The sequence below is a fragment of the Melanostigma gelatinosum genome (genome assembly GCF_949748355.1).
Source record: "Melanostigma gelatinosum genome assembly, chromosome: 12".
Classification (NCBI taxonomy): domain Eukaryota; kingdom Metazoa; phylum Chordata; class Actinopteri; order Perciformes; family Zoarcidae; genus Melanostigma; species Melanostigma gelatinosum.
The window spans coordinates 4,568,188-4,589,181 of NC_136645.1; the positions used below are offsets into that span (position 1 = coordinate 4,568,188).

Here is a 20,994-nt window from a genome sequence, read left to right on the forward strand (position 1 = left end):
AGACGAATCTATAAAATGCCAGCGATGTGGGGCTAAGAGAGTGTAAGAAATCTGCCAAGCAGAATAACAGCCTCAGGCGATACCGAGCACAGCGGCAACGAACAGGAAGCTCTGACCGCGCCACCTGGCAGAAAGCGACGGGACACGACAAAATGACTGCGCACCTTCAGGCGCGGTGTGTGCAATGAATGCAAGTACCAGATACATGTGGAACTGTTTATGACTTTCTATCACATATTCTTCTCAGACACTCCCTCTGTATCTCACACGATCTCTATAGCACACCTTGCCAAGTCTGAGAATCACGTCGGAGGCAAAAACTAGCGTCGCAGCCTCGTATTTGTATACCTCCGCCAACCAGTCAAGGTGGAGTTTACATCCATCTTCGTCCCGACACATTCTCACTCCTCGCGAAATACCACAGCTTCGTCACTGGCCCCGCACTTCAAACTATGCAGGTACACCTCTTGCGTGCCTTTATTTAGAGGATGGTTTTGAAATAGGGGGGGAGATAAAGAGAGAGGGTCATGATGTGCAACAATAGGTCCAGAGGCCGGAAACAAACCTCGGACGTCGCGGTTCATGGCATGCTGTGCTGCGCTGTAACCACTCGGCTACCAAGGAGCTCCTTGAGCTCTTGAGTTGGGGCCAAAAACGTGTTTTCACAGCGACCTGGACGTCTGACCACCACTTTCTAAATCAGCTCACCCTTGAATCCAAATGGACGTTTGCGCCAGATGTGATTAAATTCACCAAAGGCGTCTCTGAAATACCGCCTTGGCGAGGACGGGACGTATACGTGAGGTCACAGTGATCTTTGACGTTTGTGCCAAATTTGAAGGCGTTCACTCGAGGCGTTCACTCGAGGCGTTCACTCGAGGCGTTCACTCGAGGCGTTCACTCGAGGCGTTGACTCGAGGCGTTCCTGACCGCGGGATGGACTGTGCTGGCGCTGTCTGCTAAAATGATCTCCGGTTTACCGTCTGCCTGAGTCCCATGTGAGTGCAGCATGAGAGTTACAAGAGAACATGGGCAAACAACCAGACATGAACACAAATAATCCAGGAACAGCACTCGCTGCAAACACACCCGCCCACCACGTGTTTGATACAGACACGAACACACACACACACACATACGAACACAAAGAAATCCACAGGCACACGGCGAAGCAGAGCCAGAGCATGCCTCAGTGATATAATCATTTGTGAGAAAACTGGGTGGACCGTAGGAAAGGTAAGTGTGTGTGTGTGTGTGTGTGTGTGTGTGTGTGTGTGTGTGTGTGTGTGTGTGTGTGTGTGTGTGTGTGTGTGTGTGTGTGTGTGTGTGTGCGCAGCTATTGGGACGGATGAAGAGACGAGAAGAGGAAGAGTGAAAGAAACGGAGAGGAGGGTCTGAACCCAAAGAGATGCTCCCTGCCAAGAAAATAACTCCGGCTTCAGCAGAGATCCAGAGGATCATCCACACACAGTCAGCAATCAGAACCTGACCACACACACACACACACACACACACACACTGTAAAGCTGCACATGTGTTTCTGTGGTTGCTGCTGAGAAACTCACAGTTTGGTTGAAGCTCAAGGACGGACAGAAGCACGCGCACACACAAAACCTCGCTTTGTGTTTTGCAAACTCAATACTTTCTGTTTTTTCCTGTTTCCTGTTAGACCTGATTGGACAGGAGGACCCAGCAGGACGGAGTTTAAAAAAAATAGTCCAGATGGTAATCAGGCCAAATGTAGAGACACTAACAAGAGAACAAAAACACTCGCAGCTGTATGATGCTCCACTTAAACAGAAGCAATACGTAACATGTAGCTTTTCTTGCACTTCACAATTCACACTCTCGGTCTGCCTCAAAAAATTGTTTTCTTCTGCGATGATGATGATGATGATGAGCCACATGAGTCTGATTTGAGAGTCTGCTTGGATCCATTCAGGTCTTTTAAATATTGCCACACAGACCAGAGACCCTCTGCAGTTACAGTTGGACACGACCCGAAACTCAGTCAACGTCTCCTCAGACTAAAGACCGGGGTTTGGGTCAAAATAACGGCGGACGTGACGTCACTGAAGTACGGCAGTTACGCGACGAATAAATCAGCGTTGGCTTCTCGTTTCACACGGGCACGTGTGGTTTTGTTTTGGTTTGTATTGTATGTATGTTTGCATTGGTCCGCTCTTGGCAGTGTTTTTTTTTGTGGTGCTATATTCATAAAGGCATAAACTAAATAAATTCAAATGTTATACAGAAAATGAAGAAAAGGAAACCCGATTTTGATGAGTTGCACCAACTTGTTTTTGTATCTATGTTGGATACTATTGGTTGCAACCTGTTGGTTGATTGGACAGTCTCTTGAAGGCCTTGGCCCAGAGCAAGTTGTCTCAAAAACGATTCTGCTGAATGTCATTGTCCCCAGAGGATGATTCCTAATGGCCTCGGTATTCTCCTGACCTTTAGCGCTACCCTGGGTCACAACCTCTCATTTGTGACAAAGTAGTATCAAAACTCACTGAAAAATCCACGGAGGATTGAACTTAGATTGACCTCCGTTTCTGGAAATATCATTTATATTTTTGTTTTGAAAACGCATCGCAAAATAATCCAAGCAGCAGAGAAGTAAGGATGGTGTTCGGCTGCAGTGACTCCACAGTGGCAGAGCCGGAGTCACATGACATTTGGTTTGAACAGTCATGGTCCCCGGAGGACTGACCCCATTAATTTTGTTGATCCCATGCAATCTAGCACAATATCGCACGAATAACTGATGGATTTTGAGAGTAATCCTTTAGGAAGCGTTTGGGGTTAAGTGTCTGTTATCTGGCCATTTTGATTAAGACCCTAATGAAGGAGAGTTTTGGAGTTTTGTTGCAATTAACTTTAATGCACTGACTTTAACTTACTGTGAAAAGGGTCAAAAGTTTTAAGATGAAAACATGGACAACTCCCAGATCGGATAACGTGGTAGCAACCTGTCAATCACAAGGTAGCCCCGCCCTAAAGCATACCCTGCTCTATGGTCTGTTTGACTCTAAATGGACCATAATTTACTGAATGAACATCATGCTGTATTGAAGAAGACTTGAAACTAGAGATTGAGACATAAACTCATGTTTACAATGTTTACTGAGGTAATAAATCAAGAGAGAAGTAGAGTCATTTTCTCATAGACTTTATACAATCGGATGTCTTTTTGAAACCAGAAGAGTCGCCCCCTGCTGGCCATTAGGAAGAATGCTAGTTTAAGGCACTTCAGCATTTGTTTGACTTTTAAGAACCAGAGGTTACCGCCTGGTCGTTAATGCAAAATCTCAACTCCGTGAGTCCTGGATGCCAGCTTGCTGCGATGTTTGCATTTGAATGGGAATGTGTGTGTGTATTCTATTTATATGTTTAAAACACACAAAAGCAGTCAATTCTCATATTTGTGAATGTGGTATTTTAGCCTGATAACAAAAAGAATTATTAGAACTGTCATCAATTTGTTTTCTCTATCGCTAGACAACTGAAAATATCCTGATCATATGAGAAATGAGAAAATCCCATCAGACAGCCAGAACTTTCCTTTGAAGACTTTCTTAATACGTGCCAGTGGGACGTACTGATGATGTCATGAGAACAGACCTTTGCCATGACTGCGTTCCAAATTGCCTATTCATTTTAATTTTTAGTACAAACTGCAGCAGCATGCAGTCAATTGGGACACAACACTTCGTCATGACATTGCACATTGAACTTTCACCCTCTTGCTCATTTATCTGCCGCGCAGAGGATTGTGGGTCAGATTAGCCAGAAAAACATGCTGGCTTGTACACTGCAAAATGCAACAGGATGCAGCATGGACATCCTGTATTGCATACCATGTACTGGGACAAACCAAATCTCTTTCTGGCATACTAAATAGTATGATAGTATTGGAACCCACAGCATCTCTCTGCAACCGTGTGTGTGTGTGTGTGTGTGTGTGTGTGTGTGTGTGTGTGTGTGTGTGTGTGTGTGTGTGTGTGTGTGTGTGTGTTGCCCTTGCTTTTGCTCTCATCATAGCAGGATTAACACACACTGGACAGATGGCCGTTCCATTCTCCCCCCTCCCAAACACTCACATGCTTTCTCAGAGATACACACACACACACAAACACACACTACAACTCATGCTCACTGCAGTGGCAACTTCAGTTCACAAGCTGTGTCATCATCACTGCACACTGCCTGAGGCTTAAACACACACACACGCACACACACACAGAGGTTCGAGCCTGTGTTGATGACTTTGATGTCAGAAAAGCACTCTATTCTGTCTCCACCCAGCCCGACTCTCACTCCAACACTGTGGCTGTTTTGTCCTCGAATGATTTCCTTCACTTTCTCGTCAGGCACCACAGAGCCAGCAGGGTTGATATTTAGATCACTTAGTGTCCGTGACTATATATGCATACTTGTAACTGTGATTTACTGCAAACACAACAAGGGAGTTTCTAGATATCACAGAGTAAAAGACTTGGAAGTAAAGGTGTGTTGCACCGGTGCGTCCATACTTTCAGGATACACCATCGTTGTGTTTCAGTCTCTTTGAATTATGTCCGAATTGGACGATTCGACACATAACAATTTCAAACGTACCTATTTTAACCAAACCCAAGATCTGTTCCTAAGCCTAACCAAGGAGTTTTAAAAACGACATAAACCTTTGTTGGAAGTTTCATTTGAAAACGGGAACTTAATGCGATTAACATTTAATTTTAAACACGAAATATGTTATTACATTTGATAACTGTTGGCTGTATTTAAACCGATTATCACATTTTATAAGCCACGTGGTCCCATCAAATGAAAACATGTGAACATTGCATTCCCCATGGTGCTCATTCAATCAAGAGTTGGGTTGAGTTCCGAATCCAGTTCCCAATTGGTGAATTTAGCTAAATAGCATTAATGTGCTTGAAGGCCTTATGACCTTATGTTATTAAAAACTAAACCCAAATATGTTAAGGGGATCCACTGCGTTCAGACTTCTTAAATCAGATTCAATGCTGAATTCCGATTCAATAAACTCCTAACTAACCTGAACCCTGGTCTAGATTGAAGTTAACAGTCCAGTGTAAGTTCAACAGAAAGTTGCTGATTCAAATTGCCTCATAATATTCACACCGCCGCTACACACAGACGTGATGTGGAGAGCTGAAGGGGAACCATCATGGGCTCCAACATCACGTAATAGGATTTTTGCGCTCACAGCATTAGTGGACAGATTAAATCAGACATGTAGTGGACGGGTTTAATCCAACTTTTATCCCATTTTGGAAATTTAAAAAAAGTATTTATAGGTTTCTTTATGAGGAGATTATCATTTGAATGCCAATGACTCTTCTGAGTGACTTGAAGAGGTGGTACATTTTTAAATCCCATCTAGAAATAGAACAGGAGTAGAACGGACATTCCCATTCAGATCAACGTAGACGATGGTCAGAGGTGGCGGCCATTTTTATGCGGCAAGTCGCTCACTCACTCACGCCCGACAACTAACAATCGGCATTTTCTTCCAATCTTTCGTTTGAAACGAACACGGCAAAAGGCCCAGTGTCCGTTCTGCTTCTGTTCTATTTCTATGTTGCAGAGCTTTGCCTGAACTCAGTCTCCTCAGTCCATTCATCCGGCTCCAGTGAGATAAATACATCTTATTCGGCTCCAGCTGTCTGAGGCAAAAACCTCCGTTGTGGCTTCTGCACACTGAGCGATTTACAACAGCAAGGCAGCTCCGAGAGAGAGAGACCGGATTTTTATTTCATTATTTCCATCTTCCTTCACTTAGCACAATCAACATCCTTTTTCCGGAACTTCTTCCTGCATCTCTGTCGGCAAATAATGACTCAAAATGTTTGATCAGTGAGAGTTCGTTACTCCGTGGCCTCCAGCGTTTTCTGGCTGCCTGCACTTAGCATGCAAGAGACAAAGTGAGATTAATTCGGCGCCTTATACTAGGAAAACCTGAGGCAAGTAGATTCGCTCTGATGTGCCGCATTAGACGGTTTGATGTTGAAACTGCCAGATGCACGGTCAGGTCGGTCCACGGCTGTTTCAGAGCCTCCTCTTCGAGGTTAATGAAGGATGAACAGGTGGCCTGTTTAGTCTGATGAAAAGCTTCTACCTCAACGTGTCGCTTCACTGCCACCGCTGACAGCGAGCACCCGACTTAAAAAGACTCGTGAATGTGTTCCCTAAAATTACAAAAACAAATGTGAGAGGCCAAATGCAGATAATACAACCACAAACATTCTTTTCAAATGTTTCTACATCACTGCAACTTGCTTTCAATAGCAACTTTATTTGGTGTCAATTCATACATCTAAACATGGCCGATGTGTATCAAACTTTACATGCAGTATCAAAATGAGAGGCGGTTTGAGGTTGTTACAGCACCTTGTAAAGTGCAAGGACTGTTATTTCAACACCATAACTGGAATTTACATCTTCTCCTACCAAAAGTCAGTGCTGGTTTCCTTCATACATCTTCCTAACAAAGCTCCTCTCATCAATATTTTCATTTCTTTTTCAAACAATGGATAAAACAACTCTGTGAAAGGTGTTTATTGTATGAAACTACCGAGAGTTATCTGCAGCTGTCTGAGCTTTTTAGCCTCTAGTAGCTCATGGTTTTGGGTTTTGGAGTACATTAACTGTGTGGTTTAACCGCTCTCATCAATCCCTGTAATTTGACTTTTTTTTTTAGCAAACTGGCTCCAGTAAACCCGCTCTGCACTACCTGCCCGGGGCCAAATTCAAGGATTCAAGGATAATATATTGTCATTCTGCAACACAGGGATGCACAGCGATATACAGTTGTACCCCTACTGCGCCGCTCTGTCCTGACGTCCGGCCGTCAAGTGAAGCTCGATCCGGGATGAGCGATGATGGAGCCAGGTCTCTGTGAAGATGTGGGCGCGACAGTCACTGACCTCCCGCTGCTTTCATCCATCTTATTCTACTGCCACCGAACATCCGACAGCCCGGAGTATCTGCTGGGTAGTGGAGTAGACTCAGGTCCTCGCTGGGTTAGCTCAGCTCTCCTCTCTGGCCCAGTTTGGTGGCGTTTGGTCCGGCAGGTCTGGCTGGTTGGTCGTCCGTGGGTTTTGACAATGGCGTGTTGACAAACCGAGATGAACAAGGGCCGGACGAATACCGGTAATGGAAGACGACATTGACATTTTTTTTTTATTAAATTTTTTAACTTTTCGCCGTCCTCAACGATGGAATTTACAATCCGCTGTTACGCACTGTAGCCCTCAGTCTCGGTTGTTTAAGTTTGCAATAGAATATTGAGAGAAAGCTGCACAATACACAACATGGTTTTATCGAGTATATTTTATGCAATCACCGCAGCAACATATCGTCACGCATGTTTCGTTTTTTGCCCGCCGTCATCCAGAAGGTTTTGTTCAGATTCCATGTGAACGCAGCAATAAAAAGTGTGTTACGTCTTTTTTCTTAATTTACAAAAAAGAATTAGTCCAGAGTGTTTGGGGATGCTGTTCAGTCTCCTCACATCTGGTTCAGAGAAGAGTCCTGGGTTTCGGTTTTGTGTGTTAGTGCGACTCCTGTGTGTGTGTGTGTGTGTGTGTGTGTGTGTGTGTGTGTGTGTGTGTAAGGAAGCAAGATGTTATTTAGTCTGGACAAAGAGAGGCAGAGAAAAAAGCAAAGAGAGAAAGAGAGAACGCAATCAGAAAACAAAGGATGAGACTGCGGACCAATAAAACTATACGGAGCACCAATACCTTAAATCAATAGACAAACAGAATCTACTCCCTATTTCTTCTTTATTGGATCTGTCTGTGTGGATATGAGACGCTACTGTGTGTGTGTGTGTGGGGGGGGGTGTGTGTGTGTGTGTGTGTGTAGGTGTGCGTCCTGGCCATTCCAATTGCAATCCAGCGAGGCTTTAGTGTCGAGTATATTCAGGGCACAGCGGTGATATTGAAGCACGGGTCCTTTTCTCTGCTCCAGCGCTCTCCAGTCTGTCCTCACGATAGATAGAGCTGCTGTAGCCACAAGCCCCGTGAAGCCTTTTGATAACACAGGTATTTGGACAGCAGTGTTTTCTACAACATCGGTTGTCGACGGGGAGATTCAGCCAGCTCACAATCCCCAAAACAACCTCCAGTACATGTTTTTCAGACGGATTACTGCATGGTTTATAATAAACCGAGCTCGATACAAAGGCATGTTTTCATGACATAAACAGAAAGGACAGAATACTACAGGCTGAACATGGTAAGAAAGTCCAGAATGCATTTGCTTTCAGGGAGACACTGTTTGGAAGTACTTAAATTACTGAATGTCCATACGTTGAGCACACCATCCGTATCCAAAACATGGACGCATTAACGGGTCGGTGGACACAGTGCATGAGAGTCAGCCTCGCTGCCGATGGTTTCCAGTGGCCAACCATAGTAAAGCTAGAAAGTAGGGCACCGCCATTATAACAAACTGGAGTGTAAACCTGTGGACAGGACACCTTGAAGCTGCAGACAAGGTCAGTTCCTACGCCGGAGCCGAGATAAGCTACTGTACGTCTCTGTGCTGCCGCCATCTTGATGTCCATTCTAACAGAATAACAGACTGATGGGACAGATGGTAGAGAGAAGGAGACGATGCCCATGTTTACAACCGGCCAGTGTTCGTATGACTGCAAAGATGGTCATGTAAGGGTTAAAGGAGCTGTGTTTAACATTCTGAACATTAATATAGCAGCAAACAAGATATGTCAAGATATAGTCGAGTAATATCTAGTAAAACTGATGTGCAGGGGCAAGAGGTGTTGCATACAGTAGGAAAGGTATTGTTCAAGGATAAACCAAAACCGCAGTGACAACCTGTCGCCTTCTGCTTTCCTGTGGCTGCTGCGGGCATCTTTTAGCGTTACTTGTAATATTTAGCCTCCAGCCTGAACCACACCTAGGCCCCATCAGACTTCCTTTCAGCTTGAAAAGGCAAATTAAAACAGGTCAGAAATCAGTGAGGCCGTCAGACACATTCAGAATAAATGCTGCCAAATAAAAGAAAACTTTCCCAGATTTTATTTCCATGTTCTTATCCTCTCTTCATGCCGGGTCCAAAGTATAAAGTACCTGCAATCCATAAAATGCGTCCAGATATAGATTTGAGGAAACAGCGATTATACTTTCTCTGAGATAACTGTGCAAAATGTCACAGTGTGTGTGTGTGTGTGTGTGTGTGCGCATATGAGAACTACTAAGTATCCTTGGACGCTAACGAGGCTGTGACAAGCAGAAAGGCTTGTCCCTGTCATGTTGTTTGTCTGTTGTCCAGTCCTGTTCTGTCCACCAGCTCTCACGACAATCGCATTGACTGGAAAATCAATACAACTCCCCAGAGAGAGAAAGGGCCAGAGCTCAGTCCTGCCAGCTCTCCGCCCGTACTTGTGCAGGTAACTTTGTCCTCTCTGGAGAGAATGAGGGGTGATTAATGCCACAGACAAAGAAGAAGGGTGGGGGAGCTGATCGGTTTATGATAGAATATGATAGAATATGATCTCAAACTGACGGACTATAATGTATCGTGTTGTTTTATGCTGTGTATTTATTGTCATGGGGTTGTTGTTTTTGTACAACAGATGCAAATGAGCTTCTAGCTAACTCTGGTGCAATTCGTTTTAATTGATCCCTGCAAAAGTAAAAATGAAATAAAAAAATAAAGACGACCCTGATAATAAAACCGCCACCTTTGAAGCCATTTCATTTGTAAAAGATTAACATGAAATACTTGTGTAGTTTGTCTGTTGGTCACGTAGCCACACACACTCCTTGTGTGAGCAGTCTGAAGCTGGAGCATTTTAAAATGTCCCTTCATGGAAGCAAAACACATCGGAGCAGCCCATTAGACACCAGGCTAAATGAACACGTTCAGTTCTAATTGACATTAGTGCTGCGCAATTTATCAAAATCACAATATGGCCTCTGGCAATTTTCAAATTCCAGGGAGCACAACATTTGTTAAATGGGTGAAAATTCCCTTTTAAATGAAGTATCGTGGCGCTGCAGAGATGTCCTGGCCTACACATCATTTTCTACAGACTTCTACAGAATGGAAATATCTTTGTTTGGTACAGATCCCTGCACCAAATCACACCATTACCATTTAAATGTGTTTCCATCAAAATAAAAACGATAAAATAAATTATGCAAAAATGACCACCATTGCAATTTATAGTGCACTTCCAATATCAGTCAAAATAAGTTCAGCCCTTCTCTAAAAGACAAACTTCAAACGCACTTGAAGAAACTTGCTGACCCAGCAACATTAAAGCGACAAACAACCCACAATGCAATACTCTGTAGGAGGGTTACACCAGTACACTCCGTTAAAAACAGGATGTTGTGCAATGTCTTATTCCGTCCGGAATATGACGCCCATCTGTTCAAAAGTGTCTAGAAAACAGTATCATTTCATATTCAGGCCGATACGTGACCGAAGGGAGATCATTCTGACAAGTGAAGCAGCTCCTTCTGGCAGAAAGAAATGTCTTCTTTATAAGCACATCTATGCTGGTAGTCCGTTCTGACGGTACGTATGACGCTCAATAATGTCTCTGGGATTCAACGAGAAGGACAAATATTTATATTACGATTTAGTTGAAATATATTTACTCAACTGTCTAAGGTGTGTGTGTAGGCGTCGAGCTTCCGAAGCTCAGACACGTTGTCTTCCAAGAGAGGAAACAGAAACTTTGCAAACTCTTCGTTAAAAAGGTATCCAATCATCACTAAAGCGTGTGTCATGCAAGAGAGAAACAAATAGAATGGTCAAAGTTGTCATATTGACATTTAACAATATGGGTCGTTGATGGATTCAAAGACCCCAACTTACAGTAGAGTAACATGCAAGAAAACATTCCATTCGAGCCTCATGTGTGGTGCAGATTTTTGCTTTTGATACACCCATAAAAAATATAAAAAAAGGAAAAAAAGAGTCAGGTTTAGGGTACTTGATCTGTGTTTTGCTGTGGCATTAATTGCCCCTCATACATTATGGAAATAGAGCCAGGTAGCATCCAAAGGACTTCACTTTTCTACAACAAAGACACAGATGAATCTCGTCATCTACACTTATTCATTGAACCCAGTCAACACACATATAACCGCCATAAATAAAAATATCCAGGAGCCCAAAGCAGCAGTGAGAAGATATTAGGATATTAGGCTATAATTGATAAAGGTATATGCATTCACACTCGGGGGTCACTGGCTCAAACACCTAATGCCAATTTTGGACTTTTGCTCAGCACAACATTGATACAAATACCAACCTGGCAGGTGAGATGTACGCTGCTCACGGCACTTGCACTTGGCAGATGCCATATAAATGCACAACTTACTTGAATCTCCCCTGACAGTGCTGACACTGATCCCCGACCCATCCGTGGTCGCACGCGCAGGTCCCGTTGATGCACTTCCCCGACAAGCAGTCTTTCTCGCAGGACTTGGACACCGAGGAGGCTTCCGCGCGGAGCACGAGATGAAGCACCACGAGCACTCCCAGGTACGTTCTCAAGACGCTTCTCGTGGCCGCCCAGGTGCACAGATGTATCCCTCCGACATCATCCATGATGGACGCGGAGTGTCTTTTTTTTGGGGGGGGGGGGGGGGGGGGGGAGGCTGCAGCCCCCGGAACAGAAATAAAAACGAGGTGTCACCTTTACGCTGTGAGGTGATCAGTTGTCATCAGCAGCGCGGGTCGATGTAAAGTATCCGACCTGTGACGCGGGGGACAGGGCTCAGGGAAGCAGTGATGACGCTCTATCGGAACATGCAGAGCGGTGTGGGGAAAGCTGCGGGACCGGAAACTTTGGTGGAAACAGTTTCGACCTTTAAAAAAAACACCGTAAACGCAATTCCAACCGGACCAATCCGTTCGCAGCAACACAAACATAGAAGCCCCTGTTACGCGCTCTGCGGCGCGTTCCCAACAAGTCTTCCAGATAAACTTCCACTGTGGTCAAGGATCCGATGTAAACACCGCGACCGGAAGATGCTGCCTCAGCGTCAAAAGGCTGTAAATCCCGGAGATAAATCAGCAGAAAAGCACGGAGCTACCGATGTACGCCGTGCGCTGCTCCCACCCTCGCTGGATGTGTGTGTGTGTGTGTGTGTGTGTGCGCTGCCAGACAAAGACGTGCCCTCTGCCCGGGTTCGTTGTCTCAGGATGCGACAGCCGCAGCTCTCCCCGGAGCTGTCTGCTATCGCTCTCCTGCTCCACAGCTGGTTTGTGACGGGGGAACCTCCCGCACAAAGCCACGAGCATGAGCAGTGCGGCCACGCGGTTAAAGGGGCAGAGCCAGTTCAACGTCAGAAAGGCTCCGTGCAGCGGGCTCGGACCCCGTGCAGAGACAAAGCCAGTGACATCCGTCACACAGCAAGCACGGGCCCGCTTAGCAGGTCACACTTGAAGCATGTATAAAATAAACAATAAATAATATAGATAGAGAGACTTGACATTGCACAATATACATGTATATTAAAAAAGATATACTACATGTATATGACCACATACATGTGTATATATGTATGTATATGTATATATATATGTATGTTTATATGCATGTATATAAACATGTATCTATATATATTTTTAAATATGTGTGTGTTTATATATATATATATATATATATATATATATATATATATATATATATATATCGTTTATATGTAGCCCCTGGTTTCGTCTGTTTTGTGGTAACTCTTGAAATCCTGTTTTTTTCTGGGGAATTCCAACACTGGATGTTTATTTCTTCAAGGCCAAGATAAATGTGAAATAAATAAAAAGGTTACCCAGTCAACAGAAATATGTTACACAAAGTCTCTATCATGCACACACACACACACACACACACACACACACACACACACACACACACACACACACACACACACACACACACACACACACACACACACACACACACACACACACACACACACACACACACACACACACACACACACACACACTCAGAGTTGTGATGAGAATGTGTAACCACAAATGATAAGCAATAAAACTGCAGCACAATGTTCATTTCTGCTGGAAACATTGCTTTGAGACGATTTGGAGAGAGCGTAACACATTCAATTCAATTCAATTTATTTTTGTATCGCCCAAAATCACAAATTACAAATTTGCCTCATGGGCTTTACAATATGTACACATTTGACATCCTCTTGTACCGAGACCCTCACATCGGAACAGGAAAAAGTCGCCCAAAAACCCCTTTAACGGGGAGGAAAAAGGATGCTTCATGGAAACCTGTGAGGAGAGGAAGCACAAAGACTCCGGGGAAGAAACAAAATCAGTAATGTGCAGTGATGGTGTCGGTAATAGTGTTAAAGATGGTGGTAGGTGTCCACCTACTTTGACTAACTAGTAGAGATAAAGATCAATCACTGATTGATCTATAGATGAACACCGATCACTGATTTGGGGAAGGATTGTATTTCAATCGGAAACAAGCCTCTTTCTTTCTGCAGTTGGTGGATCTATTGGAGCTGATTCACAGACAGATATGACAGGAACATTAAAACCACACTGACACGGCAGAGGCCTAATTCCCCAAACTGTCTCCTTGATTTATAACATTATCTCACTTTGAAGGCTTTAAAGACACAAAAGATATTCTTTTGGAGCCCGGCGGAAAACAAAGCCAAGATCTGCATCTGTGTTCCCAGAGGGCTCGCGGAACCATCCAGCGAGCCAGACCACCAGCTAATCCGCAAACCGAAAGATAGACTCGCTCATCTCAGGAAAGATATCGCTCTGCTGCAGGCCGACGAAGAGAACCACAAGCTTTAAACGAGATATTGGGTGCAACATATCTGAGCAGAGAGAGCTGCTGGATCACAAGGTGAGTGTGAACAACTGTTCCATGAGGGAGCTTATTCAACCCAGTTGTTTAAAAATACAATTTTTACAATTTTGGTGCCTTACCCAATGGCTCCAAATCCCTAAACGTCCTGCCAGATTTCTGTTGGTGTTTTGAAACTCAACACAGCTGTGTTCCCAGTTAAGCTTGGAAACATCGACGGGGATCTGGGAGGAGGGAATTTGGGGGATTTCACTAATGGACTCTGCTAATGCTATTGGGTGCTACAATTAAATCAAAAGTGCATTTGTTGATGAAATGATTTCGCTGTAGGCGTATGGATAATGTGACATTTACTTCATGCTCCGCTAATCAATATTTTCTATATTAACAATGACACAAAAGTCTGTGTGTAATGTGAAAGGGGTCACCAGTACTCGGCAGGTATGAGAGTTTTAGCCTCTTTTCATGGGCGGTGTGTGCATGTGGACTGGCGACAGCATGCGTGCATGCTCTGTAATGACAAAGTGGGCGACCCACCATGTGCTCCAAAGTCTTAAGGTGCCTAACCACTTCCTCTGTTTATACACTGATGACGTCAGCAGTGATGTCATGGAGGGGGGGTAGTTGTGATCTGTTATGCATGGTTGTATAGCATATGGTAAACTATCTAAAAGTGTTTGCCTGAAGGTTCTCAGTGAGGTGTCTTTGTTTCTGAGCTGTTTGAGGAAATGATCGGTCGTGGTACCGACTACCTCCTGCTGATGGAAGGCTCTATTTAAGCAGATGCCTTTGGCTGCTACAGTCAGAGGGACATCAGCGTGTAGCTGTGTGGAAGCGATGTCAATCTCAGTCACCTTTATGATGAGTTGACTTTTATTCAGTTCAGCTAAGTTCACAGTTTTTTTGTATATGTTGTTTGATTACAATTGTCGCAGGGCCCCTCATGTAAATAAACACCTTTTTATTTTCTGGACGAAGTTTCTCGTGTCGGCCTCCTGCACCTTGACAAGCCACTCCGGCTGCTTCCTCACGTGCACGTTTGCTAAACAGCAGATACTGTAATGTGTGTTTCCAAGACAAATGTCCTTCGAGATAATAAAGCCCAAGTTATCTTATTGTTATAGCTGGTTTATTGCAGGCTGGCTTTTCCTTTCTGCGCCCCTCCCGGGACACGCAGCACTACACACCTCGCTGCTGCTGACATACACTTCTTTCTTTGCCCTCATTTCCCAGGAACTCTTTTTTTGTTGTTGTTGTTGCCGACAACAAGACCATCTGCCTCGCTTCTAAATTGGGGAGAGCATTTATCAAATGTCTTGAGACGATAACACCGATCCGGGTTCTGCTTTGCCTTTTGCAAGTCAAGATAAAGGACAAGGTCAAGGATGTGGAGATAACCCCCCCCCCCCCCCCCCCCCATGTTCATTAAGCTACTGATGGGGTGTGAAGTGTTTCTAAGGATTTGGTGTCACAAATGTCAGTATAATGAGACGTTGGCAGCGAGAATGTCTTTTTCCGTCACCTCAAATATATCCGTCTTTGGGGTAAATACATGTGAATGAAAATCATCAAAGGCCCGTCTACTTGTTGTTCTTCAGCATTTTCATTCATGTCGTCAACGCTTTCCGCCTCCGTGCACAAGTCTGCTAGTTTAAAGCTCCGCCGGACAACGAACAGTGGTACAAACCTCGCTGTTAGCCGGTGGCAAATTGGTTTGTTGTTATTCCTGCTGCTTGAGTTGGATTCTATTATAGATCGTTTTTTAACCTCCCCCCAAGGGCCAAAGTAGGAATATTGATTGGCTTACACAAAGAACCTACTGTGAGGAAAAGGAAAAAAAACGAATATTGATTTTTGACAGCTTGTTTATAATTAAATAGTGGAATAACTAACTGCACCGGGTGGACGTGGATGAATGAGGATTATGAGGATATGAAGCACACAGAGCGGCTACATGGGATGTTTTCCATCCATGCTGATATTAATATCTTTCACAGCCAGTTGTGTGGTGTTTAATAGGACAGATGTGCCATAAAACATTGTGTATAGACTGCAAATTGTATGAGATCGCAGCCATTTTACTGAGACGAGTAGAAAGAACGCACACACACACACACACACACATAGAGGGTGTGCATGGAGAGAGTTAGTGGATGGCAGAGAGAGAATTAAATGAGCCTTGGGAAAAAGATGATAAAAGATTATGATTTATGACTGACGTTTTAGTGTCCTCTGGTGTTTTAAAGCTGCTAATGCACTGACCGCTGGACCCGTCTATTATTCACAAATACATATTCGGAGTCATTTTGTGTCGATGTTTAAGTAAAAAGTCCACTTTTGACCAAAGAAGATATAGTGAGCGATCTAATTTCGACTTCCTGCATCCTCTGGTGGCCTTCGTCAACTGATGACGTTCACTCAACGTTACTGTGTACTGACGTGCAAAATTAGAATCTCAGAAAAAGTTTTAAAAAAAGAATAAAAAATGCAAGTCCACTTCATTTTCTAATCTATTTGTTTACATATTTGTCACATGTGGTTGTTGGTTTGAATATGAGTTGAAATAAAACAGATGGCAAATGAAGGACATGGAGGAAGTGGTTTTTAACAGTGATATCCAGGTGTTCACGGTAAAAAAAACATGAAATGAATGCAATGGTGCCATTTGCTGTATATTCCTGAAAAAATGTTGGGGGGGGGGGGTATTTTCGTCATATACAGATATGATTTATATTAATAAAGATACAATGTGATGATTGCTTGGTAAAATGTATTTTCATATTCTCCAAAGCCAAGTCTCTATTTGATCATGTGATGAGACGGTTCAATGGTGTGTGTGTGTGTGTGTGTGTGTGTGTGTGTGTGTGTGTGTGTGTGTGTGTGTGTGTGTGTGTGTGTGTGTGTGTGTGTGTGTGTGTGTGTGTGTGTGTGTGTGTGTGTGTGTGTGTGCTTGATAGTATCTTCTCCATTTAGTCACTGAACTGACATGAAGATGATCATGGACGACGCTGAAATAATGGTTATTTTTGCTCGGACGAAGAAGTCATTTTAACCAAATGTGAAAACGAGTTCCACAATTTACTGAAAATGAACCCGTGATGAGAAAACAAGGTGTGCAAATGAGACAGAAGTATGTTCCGTTCAATTAATGGAGAAACGCAGAAAAAAAGAACAGTAGTTCCTGTTACAGTGGCCTTCAAACGTTAATAGCTGTGTTGTTTCTCTCAGCAGCCGAAGAATACTGAGGCTGTGGTACAAAAATGAAGCTTTTTCTGCATCAAGAGGGTCAAATCTGCTTTTTAAGAACATGAACTTCAGACTGAACTTCCACCAAGCTCACACTAGATGGTAGCAATCACTCACCCGCACCAGCAGCTTCTTTTTTTTCTGGCGTTTGTTGTTATTTGCAACTGCCAAAACACAAGAAGTGGTATTTCTGGCCCAATTATTGCAACAAGCTCATGGTCATGTAGCGTCTCTATTGTCCAGATATGCAAAACCTTAAACAGGTTGTCTGCTTTATGTTTCAGTCTGACATTTTACAACACACTTTCTGCAAATAACTACACCCAGTGACACTGACTAAAGGGCACTTTAATTGCAATATATTTTGTCTACAGTGCAATACAGTCACGATGTCGTCTTAAAGTCATTGTGTCTGACACTCTTGTTAATATAGGAGCATTAAGGATAAACACATTTGTTTGTTTCCCTGTTGTGTTTGTGTTCATTTGTGTCTATATTTACAACATGAAAAGGCCCAAAACTCTAGATAATAGAGTTTTATACTTTGCAGTTGGCATGTGGGAGCAGCCAAACATGTAGAGTTTCATTAACCTCTATGGTGGTGCGGTCCATGGATCCAAACCCTGTAGGAGTGCATCATTTGTCTCCTGCACGTGACATTTTTGCGGGAGTTGGTCGCATCACCAAAATATGAAACGGTGCCTTTATAGACCAAACCTCATCCTTTATTTATTGCAGCTGTACAGGAGTTGGTTAAAGCCTGAAATGGCAAACAATCTCCAGGAGGGGTCAGCCACAGTCAGCGTTTAAAACATGCTGAGTTGCAACATACTGGGTGTGACGTCACATTCATCCTCACAGCTGTCTGACACATCATGTTTTTTTCACAGGGTCCTCGTCCAATGTGGGTCATGTCTGAGGGCCCCTGTCTCCTACATGGCTGGGGATTGATCAGCCTGCACTCTCTTATGCAGCTTCACATGTAACATGTTGTACAAGTCGAAAGGGTCGAGGTCAGAAAGGGATCGATGATTAAAGCCCCAGTCATCAATACTCTCTTCACTTTGCTTTTGATTCTCTATTCTGTCAAGCACAAATAGTCTGTATTCAAAGGAAACTTGTTCGTAGATTTTAAAGATAGCTTGGCTGCAGTTCTTATATTTTCTCAAACTATCACCAACTTATTTTGGGTTTAACGAGAGAGATTTGCGGAGAAATCTGGTGATGGATTTTGTCATGAAAGTCTTTGAGCAAACTCAGGAGACAGAGAGTTGATGCTCTGTTTCTCTCTCTCCATGATGTGATGTCTGATGTGTCCACTGTGCACACCGCTGGACTGCCAATCATGTCAGAATGCTGACTGTGCAGATAAATGCGCTGCACTTTGTGAGAATGGTGACTATCCGTTGGCCTTGTGCTGTCTGTCAGGTGCAGCGTGTTCCTGCTCTAATGTCACTATTAGACACATTCCTGTGTTGCACTTTCATGGATGCAATCCACGTTTTGTCTGTTATAAAGCATTATAAAGTTTTACGATCAAATTACCCCTCACATGCAATGTCTGCCACAGCATGCAGCCTTTCATTTTACTCCCGGTGGATTGTTCAAAACAATGTTTTTTACAGATTTTTACAATCTTAAAGAAGGTGGGCATGTCATACCTGTGATGTTATTTTCCTCAGGTGGAGGTGAACTCTGTTTTTACATCTTGATTCTTGGTTCTCAAACTGCAGGCAAAGTTGCTGGACAATGTTTTCCCTCATGTTGGATTTTTAATGTGAAAATGTCGGCCATGTTATCTGCCCAGAGAATTGTTTTTGTTGCTGCTGTTTACATTCCTGATGATGCTACTTTAAAAAAAAAATGCTCTACAGGAATGTGCTACTGTTTTTGTTTTGTTTGTCTTGTGTTACAAATGAGCTACAACTGGATTTCGGTCTGCATGTTGCATAATGACAACAAATGATCCTTGAATCCTTAAAACTTACAGTAAAAACAACTGAGTTATATTCTTGGTTGACCAAATTCAAGCCTTAAAAGTCGGTTGTGTTCCACAATCTTCCCTCCTCCAGCAGTGATCATGAGGTTAAACAATGAAGTTGCTGTATGTTTAATACTTTTTTCTTTCTTAGATCACACATTCAGACACAATGTACCCAGAAAACTGTGCGAATAGATTGTTTTGTTCTAAACTATTCATGTGCCTTATTTGAGATAATGGTTCTAGATGTTTTGATACATTATGCTTTCAGACAGTGCACACACAGAGAGCTTCTCACAGCGTGGTCATGACTCATGTGGCTAATAGACAGTGAAATGCCATGCATGCCTCACATATCGCGAACCCTCATTCCCCTAAGGTCTCTTCTTTTTATTGCCATTATGTTTTTTTTTCATTTGCCATTTATTAAGTGGATGAATGGGCTTAAAGTATGAATGAGCTTCAGTCATGTGCTTCATATTGCAGACAAATTCGGAAAAATATACTTCACACCTGTTTTCCACAGTTTCGCGTGCACTACGGGAGCTGCAGCGGTGTCTCTCCTCTCCTCTCCTCTCCTCTCCTCTCCTCTCCTCTCCTCTCCTCTCCTATCCTCTCCTCTCCTCCAGCTGCTGCTCCAAAACCGCCTCCCTAGTCTGGGTTGCGTCGCACTCCCCCGTCTGTCACACCAGGCTTCGAGGAAATCTGACGTATTTTTCGCATTTCCTGCACCAGAGAGAGAGAGAGAGCGAGAGAGAGAGAGAGACGGAGAGATAGAGAGAGACGGAGACAGAGAGCAGTGTCGAGAGACGGAGAGGCAGCCAGAGGTACAGCCACGGGAAGTTAAGATCAACAGCTGTGGCTGAAACCAGGCCGAGCACCAAGGAACCGACCGACCTACCGCCGTAATCTGCCCGTCCCCTCCGCCTCTGCGGCGGCTCTTCACGCTACACCAGCCGCTGTCTGGTCGCAGCGGTCCGGGCTCGAACATCCCCCCCGGTGCGCCACGGCGGCTGTGCCAAACAGTCCTCTTGGAGCCTCCCATCTACCGCCACACGGTGCAATGCAACACGGGCTTGAGGTTAAAAACCTCGGAAGTGAAGAACAACATGACTGACGTGTTTGTGTTTTTGTCCGAACTGTTGGTAGCTGTTGTTCGTGTTTCTTCCGTGCACTTCTAAGGAAGGTTCCCCCTCCGGTTACCGGTCGTTTCTGTCGCTGCAGTTTCTTTTTTTTGGGGGGGAGTATTTGTAAGGACTACAGCATCTGCCTGGAGGAGCGCCGGTTGAACAGAGAGGAGAAAGGTGAGGTGTTTCCATCAGAGAAGGTTGCGACCGCACGCGCTGCCATGGTGGTCTTCAACGGGATGCTGAAGATCCGGATCCGCGAGGCGCTGCACCTCAAGCCCACGGCTTGGTCCCTGCGTCACGCCGTCGGCCCCAAGACCCAGACCTTCCTGCTGGACACGTACATCGCCCTGAACGTGGACGACTCGCGCGTGGGCCAGACCTCCACGAAGCAGAAGACCAACAGCCCCGCGTGGAATGACGAGTTCACCACGGAGGTCCACGACGGCCGCAGGATCGAGCTGTCGGTCTTCCACGACGCGCCGATCGGCTGCGACGACTTCGTGGCCAACTGCATCATCCAGTTCGAGGACATCCTGCACAACGGGAGCAAGCACTTCGAGGACTGGGTAAGAAGACGGATGTGACACTGGAGCACAGTCACCTCTTAAAATGTACAACAATAAGAGCACGAACACATTCATCCACATTATGGATGTTTTCTTAATCAATCTTTCATTTCTTTTTGTCTGTACAAACAACAGAAAATAGTGAAAACGCACACTAAACTTGATCAGAGGCTGTGTTTGAACAGCTTGGTCTGTCTG

General features: G+C 44.2%; 2 protein-coding genes across 2 annotated transcripts in view; one reads left to right on the plus strand and one right to left on the minus strand.

The window, feature by feature from the left end:
- Nucleotides 1-11,622, minus strand: part of atrnl1a (attractin-like 1a) — a gene marked incomplete at its 5' end in the record, with an annotated part of 181,203 nt that extends 169,581 nt beyond the window's left edge. The window contains one exon of the mRNA XM_079280116.1: nucleotides 11,393-11,622. Within this exon, the coding sequence (XP_079136242.1) occupies nucleotides 11,393-11,622 (230 nt within the window). The remainder of the gene's footprint in view (nucleotides 1-11,392) is intronic.
- An 8,721-nt stretch (nucleotides 11,623-20,343) lies between these two features.
- LOC306785886 (protein kinase C epsilon type-like) overlaps nucleotides 20,344-20,994 on the plus strand; it is a 44,062-nt gene continuing 43,411 nt past the window's right edge. Inside the window, exon 1 of the mRNA XM_079280444.1 lies at nucleotides 20,344-20,796. Coding sequence (XP_079136570.1) covers nucleotides 20,449-20,796 — 348 coding nt within the window. The 5' untranslated portion in view covers nucleotides 20,344-20,448. The remainder of the gene's footprint in view (nucleotides 20,797-20,994) is intronic.